Source organism: Aedes albopictus, chromosome 2, assembly GCF_035046485.1.
Source record: "Aedes albopictus strain Foshan chromosome 2, AalbF5, whole genome shotgun sequence".
Lineage (NCBI taxonomy): Eukaryota > Metazoa > Arthropoda > Insecta > Diptera > Culicidae > Aedes > Aedes albopictus.
Genome location: NC_085137.1, coordinates 190,641,054 through 190,655,445, shown reverse-complemented (window position 1 = coordinate 190,655,445; position 14,392 = coordinate 190,641,054). Strand labels below are relative to the sequence as shown.

Here is a 14,392-nt window from a genome sequence, read left to right as displayed (position 1 = left end):
GTTAGCCTCTTAAGCAGCCAGAAAGTTCCATTCGGAACTTGATCTGAACTTCGCGAAACTTTAAAGCTGCTTAATATGCTACTCGAAACTTTGTTGGAACTTTCAAGTTCATAGAAGTTCAGTTCAGTAGCATTGTGTTTCAATGAAGAATAAATTTATTTCTTTTACAGAAAACAACTGTTTAAGCATACACGAATAAAAGACAAATATGAATTTATCAAATCAATGAATGTTAGGCTTGAGCAAAAAAAAAATTGCCGCCCATCGGATTCGAACCGACAGTCACTGCGTGAGAACCCAACGCACTACCACAGTACTACAGTTGCGATAAGTGAACAGCAGGTAAAGGCTGACTTGAATCGATTTTCTGTCGGCAGCTAGTTTTGCACATTTGTACAGTAGTGAAGTTATCTTGACTTTGTCAAGTGTCTTCAGCAGCGCAGCGGTAAGTCGACAGGCTATCACGCAGGAGGATCCAGTTCAAATCTACATAGCAGCGACATGTGTAAAAATATAATTATAAGAAGCATTTTCCAGACACGAATCACAAACCCACCAACAGAGTTGTGATTCTGAAAAATACATTTTTGTTTCTGCATGAATTTTGTCAAAGTTCTGTCAGAAGCTGCTTAGAAGGCTATCCAGCGTGCTTATGTGAACTTTCAAGTTCCAAAATAATTTAAAAAATGAAGCTGCTTAGAAGGCTAATGAGCAACCTCCAACAAGCTGCTTAGCTTATAAAGTATCCTTTTATCTGAACTTTTGGTTACTTGGGTTATTTTCAGTCTCAATCCGTTCATGAAACATGTACATACATCAAATTTCGTCCATTTTTCTATTTTATTTAAAAGAAAGAACATTTTCCAGTGCTACCTTACAATACCCATTCATCTATAATATTGAAACCCCGCTTACGGACATTGAAATCGCAAAGCAAAGACGTTCTGGGTAGGTCATCGATTCTAAAGTTGAGTGGATCTTCCGGTTCAACTGCATCTAGTGTGACCAACGAGGGAAACATCTTCAAAAGATTACGAAGCTGGAAGGTTGTTAGCTGTGGAATACATGATAGTTAATATTTCTTTCAACTTTTGTGATTTAGTTAAAACTTACCTCATAAATATCTAGCGCCAACTTCTCAACGCCGGGAACAACAATAGATCGATTCCACGCTGATAGTCCACAGTATGCCAGTCGAAGCTCCTTAAGCTTCGGAAACAAATTGAACTGATTGAAGACATGCGATGGGAAGTAACTTGACTAAAAGTGTATGAATCAATGCACTATAACTGAAACATAAATTATTAAAAAAAAACTTACGTTATCAAACAGAACGAGTTTCATCAATAGCGGCAGCTTTAGCTGGAGTACCGCCTTCAGCACAGTCAAGTGATAATTTTCGTTGCAGCTATCATCGTACTGAGCAAATTGCAGTTCTTGCAATCGCGGCGCAAACTGGCCCAGTTGATGGAAAAAGTCAAATGGATTCTCGAACTCCACTCCATCTAGGGTGAGGCTCTTCAACTTACCCAGCCGCAAGTCTTCATCTTCCGAAGGCTTCACTTCAAAATGAGCTACCCTTACTGTGAGACTTTCAAGATTTTCAAATTGCTGCAACATTTTCAGCAGTGGCCATCCTTCCTCAATTTCATAAACCAGCAGAGACTTCAACGTAGGACAACTGTTTGCAATTAGCTGGATAACGCTGCATGGCACTTGTAGCTCAAGTCCAAGGACGGTCAGGACTCTACACTGTGAGAAGAATACGACTACATCGTTGAGTTTGAGGTCGCTAGGCTCCATCAGATCGCTACATAGCCTATGCAGGTGAAGCTTTTCTAGCGAATATGGTTCTATTGCCCAGAGTTGTCTGAAGACGCCTTTCGTCTCGGTCTTCAGGCTCATGCTTCGTATTTGGGCACCAACCAGATGAAGAGCGGTCCATAAGTGTCTCCCTGTGGTCGATAGGCTGACATGCTTTACATTAGGGGCCAATCTAGCTACATCAAACTGAATGTTGTCCATCACACAGTTGGGAATGGTCAGTTTCTCCAAGTTATGAAAGCTTTGAATTTCCACGGAAGGGTCTACATTTTGTTCATCATACTGGTTGGTGGAATCTTCCACGATCAATTCCCTCAAAGAAGGTGTGAATTCTATTAGATGCAACAGCAATCTCAGATCGAATGGAACATCCATGGTGTCCCACACAAATCGCAACCGCATGATCGTACAGCTAAACTTACACAGTACGCTTCGAATCCCTTCCAGTTGGCGGTTTTCGAGGCTGCTACAATCCATGCGGAAGCAAACGAATCGGTACTTTCGTTGACTGTGTTCCAGCGGCGATACATCGGCAGCCTTCGAACCATCGATATTCAGCTCAGTTGATTCCAAACAAGGTCTTGAAAATGCTAACCGGGCCCAGTCCCGGCGCACCAGCGAAACATTCTTACGATCTTTCAACGGAAGATGACTGAATATCACTTCGAGAATCTGGAAATATAGTCAATGCTAATCAGCGGACGTGGTAATATACTTCAATTATCTAAATACCTCTTCCGGAAAATTGTTTATTTTCATCATGTTTACAGTCGAGAAATGACTGGTGTCGTGGGATGCGGCTGTGCGTTTGCTGCGCAGGTTTAGAGTTGCGCTTGCGCAGTCAAAATGCGTCGTTCTAATTTTGAACTTGGTGACGATGTACGCACGTACATAGGTGCATACAGTATTCGTCATAAGAATGGACAAACAATTCCCAGAATGTTTAATGAATCCCTACGTTGTCTTCAGCAAAGTAGATGTACTTGGTATTTTGATAAATTTTGTATGACAGCTTCGTAGATCCTCAGGAATTCCTGGTGGTGCTCAATTTTTCAATATTTTATTACAGTTCACTTTTGAAAGATTATACTTTTCATAATTTCTACTTTATCATTTACTTATAAAAGGCAATACATCATTTTCTTTGATGCAGGTTTGTTTAATGCAGATTCAGTTTTTGCAACTGAGGGGAAGGAGATCCATTGAGCAGAAGTATTGTAAAAAAGAGGTCATAATAATGGCATCAGGGATGGGATATGTAATTTTATTTGATAATTTCTCTGTCCCTATAGGGACTATAGTAAGAAATATTTAACGACATCATTATTTTTCCATAACTTTTCATCATTATGGATTGATGATATTAATGGACGAAATTTTACCCCGGAAGTTGTAGAAATTGGAAAATGTTATGGCATTTTTTCATGAAATTCCATGACATTTCCCATCCTTAATGGCAATTATGGCAATGGCGCCCAGAGTGTTTCAGGAGAAGAGTAATATGAGGTCTCAGGAAGTTTTAAGGATAGCAGGTAAAAGAGCGAGTAGATGGTCTTAATGGGGAGGCTATGACTATTTCCTAGGCACATATCAGTGTAGTGTAGCTCAAGCGGAGAAATCCTAGATGCATGGGAGCAACAGTGCGCCGTGTGAGGCATCTACACAAACCCATTAATCCGGAAGCAACTCTGCACATGCGACTTGGCACCGCTTCCAAAATTGCCTTAGGACAGCCTGAAGTGCTTCGGGCACATCAGGAACTAAGCCAGTGAGTTCCTGATTATGATATGCTGAATAACACCTTTCAATCATGCATTCGATCATCTTATTTGGCTCGGGTGATACTGATCTGAAACGACAGATGAGCTAATGTTGGCGTCGACTTCCGTCTTATAAAACCATAGCGAGGCCTCTAAGCACACTCCGCATCAAAAGTTTGGGATCGCCTCAAAAACATGTTATTTTTTATCTTATTCAAAAGATAATAAGTCAAAGAAACTTTGAACATGATCTAGGTGAAATTTTTTTAAAAATATTTGTATGTAAACTTTAGCTAAAGTTGCTAAAGTTGCAACATTTTCTAAAAATTGAATTTAACTTTTGATCGACGGCATCTGTGAGATATAAGATGTACAGCATAAAGCTGTGGAAAGAAGATTGATCACAGCAGGCGATATAGCGCATTTGAATGTGATGCGAACTGTCAAGCAGACAATGTTAGCATCCCTGCTTGCGTAGCAACAACTCCAGGCGTCACCCAACCGCGTTCACTCTTGCCACTTGCGAACTGACGTCAGCCTGGGTAAATAAGTTGTGTGTGCTGCACGTGAGGGGTGATTCCTTCCCAGAGAAATACTAAACTCCACAGCATCAATAGTTTATCTATTGAACATTTTTTTTAGATTATACTGCCAAGTTCTGTAAAAAGCAGGTGAATTAGAAAATATCTGAATAGGTGAATTAGAAAATATCTCATCTTAAAATTCGGTCGACCTAATTTCAAGAGAACTGCCGGAGGTTGAAATTTATTTTTCAAAAAATGTTAATTTGAGGTTAAGTTTTTAAATACAAGTTACAGAAGACACCATAACCTGCCACTATCATCAAATTTAACAATCTACCAAAGTCCGCATCCGTTCACATCGGCTAAGTCCACGCCACCATAAAATCAATCATCAGCATGGCAGGTGCCCAAGACGACGACGACGACGACGGCGACGGCGACGTAGCAACAGACGGACTCCGGCCCCGGAAATGCAAACGCTGCAAAGTGGACTGTGGATATACTAGGTCATCAGAACAGGTATAGGTTTCATGAAAGCTTAGCTAGGAAATAAAGTCATTCGGTATTCAATCGCGTTAGTGTATAGTTCTGTTTTCTTTTTAAAAACTCAATTCCGACGGCCAAACCCGTAACTTACATATTAAAAAAAAAGCTTCATCTAAACTATGTTCAAAGTTTGTCTTTTGAATAAGACTAGGACTTTGGAAATCTGACGCAAACTGGCGGAGATATGAGCATAAAAAAGTAACATGTTTCTGAACTGTATCCAGAAAGGTATTACAAATGCAGAACAAAACCATAGGGGAACAAAGCCCAAAATGCCAAGATGGGGTAAAATGGCCTAACTCATTAAATCATTCCTGAATGGGACTTGATCATTACTATATGTGAATGGTGTCAAGATATGTTTGCATCGAACATTCTTCTAGAAGCTAGATCACCAAGCCCACGAAAAATCTTTTGACTTCCCAATGAAAATTGGCGACATCCGGTTTTTCGTGCTTGCAATTAAGGTTTTCTGGTGATTCTATTGCCAGCCAAGTGTCTCCAACGAGATTGCGGCACACATGGAGATGCATGGGGGGAGAGGGGTAACACTCTATTTATTGAGTATACGAAAAAAGCGGGACAGAGTGGGGTAAAGGAGTCGGAAATGCCCGAGAACTGATGGACGTAATTTTTGAATGTTTTCATGAAGTGGCATCTTACCCCATGTCAGATGGTCTTTTTAAACCACTTCCGTTTTACGAATCAGTGTTTTTAAAATCGCTAAAAATCGATGAAAATGCATTAGTTTAGTGAATATTTTTGCTGAAGTATCGAGCAAATATTGTCTAGCTGCTGTTACCACTTTGAAAGCCTAAAAAATGAGGCTAATTATCATTGAAAACGATGAAAGTTTTAAAAATGGCATTTTACCCCAAAACAAAACTTGCCCATGTGACACTAAGCGTCCGGCAGAGGAAGGCGGAGGACCGTAGAGCAGTGTAGCAAAAATTCAATTCATTCATTTGAACACTAACCAACCAATCTGTTCAGTCATTTTTTCTTCTAGTTATGTTCAAAACGATTTCATTCAATCAGAGCACCTATCAAATGAGAAGCGAATCCTTGTCAATTGAATAAATTGTCACTCGAATGAGTAGCTTAATTCAAAACACGAAAAACCCCGCAAAATTCCGCCAGACTGAAAAAAATTTCGAATGTCGGGTCAAAGTCGGGTCAATTTTTATCGAATGTTGGGCCACTGTTGGACCAACATCGATCAACTATTGGGTCTAAGTTGGGTTTGGTGGCCAAAATAAAAATAGGTGAATGATAGGTTGATGTCGGGTTTGACGTCATCAACGATGATAAAAGCTTTGAACCTCCAACACCACACATTTATGCTTCCTAGCTGGGGCTCAATTGAATGATATGTGCCTTGACTGAGGCTGGAGCTGATGTCAATTGAATGATCAGAGGCTATTCAATTGATATTCCGATAGTAAATGGAAAAATGAGTGGTTACCATTCTCAATTTCAGCTTTAAATGTCGGTTGATACTGACACTTCGCACCACTGCCGTAGAGAAAGAAGGAGACTGCCAGCGCGAGTAACCAGACTCCTATAGGCGAATCCGGATGACCCCCAATTGTAGAGGCGCTAGGTGAGATGAGGAGAAAACCGTTTGTTTACATCAAAAATACAATTTTTTGTCTTCAAAATTAACTAATATTTCGCCTTGGTAGTTGCTATTTTCCATTTGGTAATGGCTTCTATTATCATGAATCTCGATACCCACGGCGACAGACACCGGATTGGCCAGCTAACAAAAAATCCTGAAGTTCGCCCGCCGGAGGCATAGCAAGAGCTCCTCAAATTTATCACATAAAATGTTCGTAAGTACCTACCGGATCTAAGCGCATCTGAAAGAGAATTAAATTTTCTTTTCAAAAAGTGCTCGTTTGTTTCTCTACGATGCGGGATTCGATATGAAAAAGTGAAAAAAGTGCACTTTGCCTATGCTGCGCCATGTGAAATTTTGGTGGAGTCACGTTTTTTATAGGGTTCTAATTCCTGCCAACAGATGCGGAGGGATCGTTAGCTTCCGTTGGATTCACCTATAGCTATAGGCGTATACGTCTGTTACAAAGCGCGCAATCCCCTAGAGGCAAACTCCAAGAAGGCCAGGAGTAATTCAGACCAAGAGAATGAGAACTCTTGGATAACGATAGGGACTGAGAAAGAAAAATAAGCCAGCCCACAAGCGCGAGAATAGGCTAATCCAGATTACCCCCAATTGTAGAGGCGCTTTGTGAGATAAGGAGAAAATCGTTTGTTTACATCAAAAAGTCATTTTGTCGTCAAATTTTACTAATATTTTGCTCTAGAAGTTGCTATTTTCTATTTGCAATGGCTTCCATTATCATCATTCCTGATGTCAACGCCGACAGATACCGGATTGACCAGCTAACAAAAAATCCGGAAGATCGCCCTCCGGGGGCATAGCAAGAGCTCCTCAAATTAATCACATAAATTGTTCGTGAGCACCTACCGGATTGAAGCGCAACTGAAAGATATTTAAATTTTCTTTCCAAAAAGTGCTCGTTTGTTTCTCTACGATGCGGAATTCGATACAAAAAAGTGAAAAAAGTGCACTTTGCCTATGCTGCGCCATGGCAAATTCTGGCGGAGTCACGTTTTTCATAGGGTTCTCATTCCTGCCACTAGATGCGAAGGGATCGTTAGCTTCCGTTGGATTTACCTATAGCGATGCGATGTGAGCTGATAGAGGGAATGGAGCTGACAGCAGCGAATGTGATTGATATAGTAGGAACTGGATGAAATCAAGATGTCAAGATGTCACTCGCACACCACAAACCGGAGATGGGGTCATCCCTAGATCCCGAAAAATAAGTGGATGAATGATTTCTGTAGAAAACTTCACGAGGAATCAGACCTCCGAAGACCGCAAAGCGATGCGACGTTCGTGGAAACAGTTATCAAGCCTTACCCGTTCGGTAAAATGACGAGATTTTCTTCTTCTCCTTCTTCTTTATGGCTCAACGTTCGCATTGGAACTTGGCCTGCCTCTCTTCACAACTTAGTGCTCTTAGAGCACTTCCACAGTTATTATTTGAAGCGCTTTCTTTGCCTGCCATTGCATGAATTTGTACATTGTGTGGCAAGTACAATGAAACACTATGCCAGGGAGTCGAGAAACTTTTTCCGACCGGAACGGGAATCGAACCCGCCGTCTCCGGATTGGCGATCCATTGCCCGTTACGTGACTTAAAATGCACAAGGCTTGGGGTACACTGCTACTGGATCCGTTTCTCCGCCGTTAGGCCCAACGCCTCTGGAAGCCCTGTCTCTCCACCGCACGCTTGGCGGTACGGTGAGCAGCTACGTCGCTGGTGTGCCTCCGCTTACGACGTCCATCGTGCACCGCCGTCCAGACTACAAACCCCGTCTGCCACCTGTATTTCTTTTTCAATTGTATGGGAGCCTTCCTCTCCAGTGAGGGGAAGGATCTCACACTATGCTAAGAATTTTCCTCAACCTCAAACCCACCTGTACACAAAATTTCACGCCGATCGGTTCAGTAGTTTCCGTATCCATAATGGTCAGACAGACAGACAGACAGACAGACCGACAGAAATCCATTTTTATATATATAGATAGATGGAGATCAAAACGTGATATTTATTTGATTGACAATAAGAGATAAAATATCAAAAAATAATATCAAAAATTCACTTCTGGAACATCATCACCATATCATATTTAGTTCTTGTAAGATCTAACCAACAGCAGCGGGCTATTTGTTTGATCTTGAAATATCAAATTTTGATATTGTTTAGATGTTCCAGGAACATTTTTTAAATATTATTATCAGTACTTTTATCTCTTATATCAATCAAACCAATATTACGTTTTGATCGTCAGAACTTCACCTCTACCCGGGTGCAGCTCCCTGAAATCGCTTGAAATACACTTGAAAATGACCAATGAAATGTTGTATCGTCATTAAGCGACTGCAGCAACCAGATGGCGCGTCAGCATGCGCGCAGAATCTCGAGGAAGTGTTGCAAGGCGAGGGCCGAAACTACATTGAAGTCTCCTGAATAGAATCCCCCTGCAAACAGCCGATGCTGTTATAAATGAAGGAAGTCGTACCGACTCTAACGTGCGTAGACTTTAATTGACATTTGACCTTTTATGAATCACGATTAAAAATTTCTGAAGCAACATTTGAAAAGGGCCCAAAAAGGTCTTGTGTCTGTTTTCGAAAACGTCCCCTAGGGCATAACAGCAGCCCGCACACGCAAATAGACACCGTTATCCGAAAGATCGATGTTCGCTCTATCTTGTAATGGTCTTAGTTTGTGTAAATAAGCTGATGGGGGCTCAGGAGCGACGTATGAAGTCATTGTTTACCAATGCTTGTACACTCAGAATAAATAACATATTGAATTTACCTTGTTAGATCCACTTCGTGAAAATGCTTAAATAAAAACTATTTAGAGCTGAGGATTGCAGTATGGAGAGTTTGAGCATAACCGCTGCAAAATTGTTTTTATAAGTTTAATGGATTCGCTAAAAACAGACCTTTACCGTGATTTCGGGTGAAATTGATCACTTTTCGCAGTTTTCGGCGCCTCATTTTTGAATAATTATCGATATGGTTAAACTCAATGCTTTAAAACAAGTACGTCCATGGTTTTCATCAGTCAACGAGGTTAAAACTTTTACTGCAAATCATTTTATTATAATAAATGTAATTTGAAATAAAAAATCAAAAAAATTACTTTCGGGGTGAAATTGATCAGTCAGTGAAATGCCTTTGTAAGTCCTGAAAATATTTTTTCCACCTGAATTAAGGGCGGACGGGACGGTCGAGAAAATATCCGCCATTGCTCTGTTGCTACTAAGATGGTAATCTCAGATTCTACTTCGTATTTTGCAACAAAAACCTATCATTGTGTATGCTCACTTGCAGTGCATATGCTGATTGGTTTTCAGCATCTTCAGTGCGATAGGTCTCGAGATTACCATCTTCAAAATCGCGAGGCAAATTGTTAGAAAGAGAGGCAAGATAGCAAAAATAACACGGCGTCCCGTTTCACCTTAACCATTCATGAATGCGAAAAGCTGTGCAAAACTTTTACAACTTCGCTAAATTTTTAATTATTTAAGTTTAAAGTTAAGTAAATTCCAATAAAACGCCTGAAAGTATACTATTTTCATACTAAATATATGATTACTTCCAAAAAGTATGATTTTATACATAAATTTGAATATTTATAGAATTTTTGAAGACGAAATCAGGTTTAGCAAATACTTGGCAGCTAGAAACATTCATTCGAATATTCATTACATTTGCGATATTGCTACGGTAACAAAAGTTTCGGAGTGTCTTTGAAATTCGCTCAACACGCAGTTTCGAAAAATATTGAATTAAATACAGAAATATGTGACTTAGGGTATTGGTTCCCTTATTAAGCATGTGGCTCCCGTTTTCATCCTACGAAAAACAAAGAATTGCAGCGCTGTTTGTTTTGTTTCTTATTTTTGCATTTTTTGTTAGAAGTGAGCACCCATGAAAACAAAAAGAACGGAATCAATCGGTGCCGTAATGGCTTGTTTTCGAATAGGATGAATATGGGAGCGTGGGATTACTCATGGTAATCACATACCCTATTATCTGTAAAACATGTAAACCCATCATTCAATAACCCTCGAGCCAGATGATGGTCAGTTTTTACTAATTGTTTTAAGTTTAAAGCTTTATTTTTGATAAATAAAAATGGTCCTCATGTCGATCAATTTCACCCGAAATCACGGTACATCTAAAAATCATGAAGCTAGAGTTAGAGACTAGCAAAACTTGGCTAAAACTATATGAGTTTCCTTTAATTTCTTCAAATAAATTCACAATGAACCAATTCTACCACCTTTTTGTCCACCACGTCGAAATTGATCAATCCCACGTGATATCACGTATCGTTCCGGGAAGTCCCTTCCAGGATCAAAACTCGTAAAACATCACCCAATTACATGGTTACGGTCACCTTAACGTCTCCGATGTCGGTTGCGCCTACAGCACTGCCGTGTGCAGTATAGTTGTCCCATGTTAATAGGGATTCTGACAGAACATGAGACAACTATGCCGCACACGGCAAAGCAAGCGCCACTTGACTCTCCCGAAAGAAAAAGGATTATCCTGCTACCTACCTTTACCTTCAGCGACCGTTTCGCCGGTTGGCTTGATGTTCGTACCGCGGGCACTGTTGAATATTGATCGATTTCCAATGCGGTTCTGCAGGAGAATAAGGTTCGAAACGGACGGACGAGAATAGCCGGGTTGGAAACCGATACCGGTTATTTGCCTCGGGGTTGATCATCCCGCGGTAGCGGTCAACGTTTTCAAAACCCTTATCATATACTCCTACACCGTAAAACCGTGTAGGGTAGGTAGGCAAATGCAAAGCGCGAGCAGGTATTTGGACCTGCAGCGGAATAAGAGGGACAAAGGCCAAGGTATGAGACTCTCGCTGCGATGATAGGCGGAGTCTAAATCAACGCGCGTGTGAGAGAGGGCACGATGACTGACCCTAAAGAGTTGGACTGAGGATCAAACGTGCTTTGAAAGATAAGTGGAGATCGACCGTTTCGTTTGGCTAGTCGCACTGGTTATCTCGTTTTCTCTTTCACGGTGAACGGCGACGGGTTTCGATCTTCGCTGTGCAGGTCCAGAGTAGTGTTTTGGTGCTCTCTCCTTTGCTCTTCCCTTTTCGGATTGTTCGGGTTCGGTTCGGAGAATCACCTGTTCCTATGGTGCAGCGCCAGCAGGAGATTCGATCGAATCGATCTTCTTGACCGCGGGATGTTGGCTGTGCCGGGGAATCTCTTGGGATGCTGTCGATCGGGCTCGAGCCCACTGACCAGTTCAGTTGATTACGAAACCTCAACGCAATTAGACGCGCTTTTTTGGGAGCTTCGATCGCCTTCGCCGCAGTTTGAATTCGGTTCGGAGTTCGACCGCAGACAGAGTTTTGCGTGTGTTTTGTGAATTTTGAATTGGAAGATAAGATCAAGTGCAAATTGTATTACTCGAGAGGAAGTGGAGAACAAGTTTCGATCGAGGATTGAACTTTAATGACGGTTAATTGCGCGGTGATTTGAAGGAGTGGAAAAAAGTAGCGTAAAAGATCTTTCGCGGCGTGCGACAGTTCGATCGGGCGTTGATCGTGCGAATAAAGTGAAGAATTTGATAATTGGATAAGTGATTTTCAAGGACTTGAAAATGAGTTCGGCGTACATGCAGTATCCTTCGATGATGTACGGTGGAGGGTTGGAATCGACGTACAATCATTACGGAATTACAACCAGTTCTCAGTGTTACGGTTATGCTACGGACGGAACTTCCTCGGAAGGCTACCATAGTCCGGGGCCGGTTCCAAGTCCGGAGTCGTACTATGCATCGCCAGGAGAGTGCAGTCCTCAGAATTATAACTACGGATACAATGGATCCACTGGGTACACTGAACCTTACTACAACTACACGAATGACAACTTCAAAACCGCTTGTCCAACGATTCCCAAACTGATACCTTCGAGTAGTGTCACATCGAATTCCGGGTTTTCCAGATACTCCCCAAATAACTCCGGCAAACAGTCCAGCTTGGATAGGATCTACAGCCCGTACACGGTTCCTACCAAAGTCAGTCGAAGTCTAAATCTGGGTAGTGTGCCATCCAGTTCGCCGACCCCTAGTACACTCAGCACTACCAGCAGCAGTGGCGACTCCGGCAGTCTGGGCCCCATTGCCCCTGGGGTAATTCTGCAGCCGGAGATTACGAAGAAACGTCGGTTGGCAGCCAACGCACGCGAGCGGAGGCGTATGAACAGCCTCAACGATGCCTTCGATCGCCTGAGGGATGTGGTGCCTTCGCTGGGCAACGATCGGAAGCTGTCCAAGTTCGAGACTTTGCAAATGGCCCAGACGTATATTGCTGCGCTGAATGAGCTTCTGTCGAGGAATTGAAACTGACGGCTTTTATTTAGATATGATAGTAAGGTAATTACGTTCCCAAAACCAAAACTTTTCGATATCTGATCGTGTTAAGGAAGGTCATACAGGTTTTTAAATCTACATACATAAATTCAGGACTTTATTCAGATAGTGAGTGATGCATTGCTTTATTGAAATTGCTTGAATTCGATCAATTCAAGAGTTTCTGTCATCAATAATGTAGCGTAAACTTTGTGTGTATTATTTAGCCTTGAGTGTTTTATACGTACATAATCTGTTTGCTAGCATACCAATAATTAGATTTAAATAATTCGACTTAGCTCGTTCGGTAGCAATCAATTACTCAAGCTGTAAATAAAATACGCTAGTTGCAAGTTCCTCGATAATTGTCCTCTAGCCTTGCATAGAAACAAAAAAAAAAAAAGAAGACAGAATCGTTTAACCACTAAGTAATAAAAACAAAAAAACACATCACCCTGGCTTAAAGTGTTTATAAACTTGTAAATAGTAGTTACTTTTATCCAAACACCTCGGCAGCTCTCGTGCTTGTTCACGTCCTCCGGTCCAGACGGCGGCGGTGGCAGCGACGACAACGAAGACGGAGGCAGTGTCCAATTATCAAATTACCGCCACCGATGATCGTTCGAACGATCGATCGATCGATCGTTCGTCAGCCTCTACCGCTAACTGACCGCGCAGAGCTCTGCGACCACAGAGGGCTGCTTGATTGCTGTCGGGTGTTTTGGGCGCGCGCTGCACAGGAAAAATACACTCAATGTGGACTGATTCGATTAGGTATTTAAATTATGGAAACTCAGAGAATAGTGTGTAAAACTGAGGTAACAACCTTTAATAAACACGTTTAGGACGCCAGAGAGCTGGCCCCTGTAGGGGGACCTAGAGGGAGATAAGCACTAGGAAACCAAGAGAAGAAAGACTTGTGTACGTAAGTTAGGCTGTACTGTTGCTCCGAAGGCAGAGATTAAGTGAGGGAGTTAGAACGCATTTTTTTGAATGAGCTCCGGTGAGGACGGTGTGTAAATATACGAAACGAAAATAATTGTGCAATTGAGAGAGATGCTGAGAGAAGCGGATAGATAGGCAGAAGTATGAGGAGGAAAGATGAAACGAATCCAAATGGAAATAAATGTGTAACAAATTATTGGAATTATAAATTGTGGGTTTCGTTGAATGTTTAATCCGAAAGTGCCATTAGTAGGTGACAAGGTATCGTATGTTTTGTATTGCTTTATTTGGTGACAAGTCATATAATTGTTGCTTGAGGTATGGATACAATAATAACATACAGTTATCTACTTAAGAAAACACTAAGTCTGCGTCGAAGCCTTGGAGAAGTATTGAATGCATATTTCATGATTGCATACTCATTTTAATAACCAATTTAAAAAAAAATGAAAATTCAGAAGCCTTTTATTTAATTTGTTGTTTTGCGCTCACAGGACTACGGTGAAAAATTGAGAAATATCGATCAAGGGGCGCTTTGACTCGATTTGTTTTGTTATAAAACCGTTTAACCTGTAGGCTACGGGACTTACAACAAAATTTCAAACCGCTGCCAAAGACGCAAGCATCAATATTTTGCAATGAAATTTTGAGGTTCACTTCACTATTAGTTGTAGTTTCAATTATGCTGGGAGCCACAAAAATTGGAGCCACGAGGACAGTTTTATTCCGGTGGACGTCTGGGTCAGGAGGGGTAAAAATTGCATAACCTTCCTGTTAGCAAGGCCCCATTAGTTGGA

At 41.4% G+C, this 14,392-nt stretch overlaps 2 protein-coding genes across 2 annotated transcripts; one reads left to right on the top strand and one right to left on the bottom strand.

Annotated features, from left to right (window-relative positions):
• Positions 1 to 325: 325 nt before the first annotated feature.
• LOC109419057 (uncharacterized) lies at positions 326 to 2,586 on the bottom strand. The gene is made up of 4 exons (XM_019693265.3): positions 2,557 to 2,586; positions 1,321 to 2,496; positions 1,114 to 1,260; positions 326 to 1,054 (listed from the first exon to the last, which is right to left on the bottom strand). Exons 1-4 carry the CDS (start codon positions 2,584 to 2,586, stop codon positions 875 to 877), a joined length of 1,533 nt encoding a protein of 510 aa, XP_019548810.3. The 3' UTR covers positions 326 to 874.
• An 8,278-nt stretch (positions 2,587 to 10,864) lies between these two features.
• On the top strand, positions 10,865 to 13,875 carry LOC109419059 (musculin-like). Its single transcript, XM_019693266.3, has one exon. The coding sequence runs from the start codon at positions 11,901 to 11,903 to the stop codon at positions 12,639 to 12,641; it is 741 nt and encodes a 246-aa protein (XP_019548811.3). The 5' UTR covers positions 10,865 to 11,900; the 3' UTR covers positions 12,642 to 13,875.
• The last annotated feature ends 517 nt before the right edge of the window (positions 13,876 to 14,392 follow it).

Excerpts from the sequence above, each read along its gene's own strand:
- LOC109419057 (XM_019693265.3), bottom strand. The coding sequence starts at position 2,586 with ATGATGAAAATAAACAATTTTCCGGAAGAG. Across the intron at positions 1,261-1,320 it reads AACTCGTTCTGTTTGATAAC|TCAAGTTACTTCCCATCGCA; the intron begins GTAAGTTTTTTT and ends ATACACTTTTAG. Across the intron at positions 1,055-1,113 it reads TGGCGCTAGATATTTATGAG|CTAACAACCTTCCAGCTTCG; the intron begins GTAAGTTTTAAC and ends TGTATTCCACAG.
- LOC109419059 (XM_019693266.3), top strand. The coding sequence starts at position 11,901 with ATGAGTTCGGCGTACATGCAGTATCCTTCGATGATGTACGGTGGAGGG.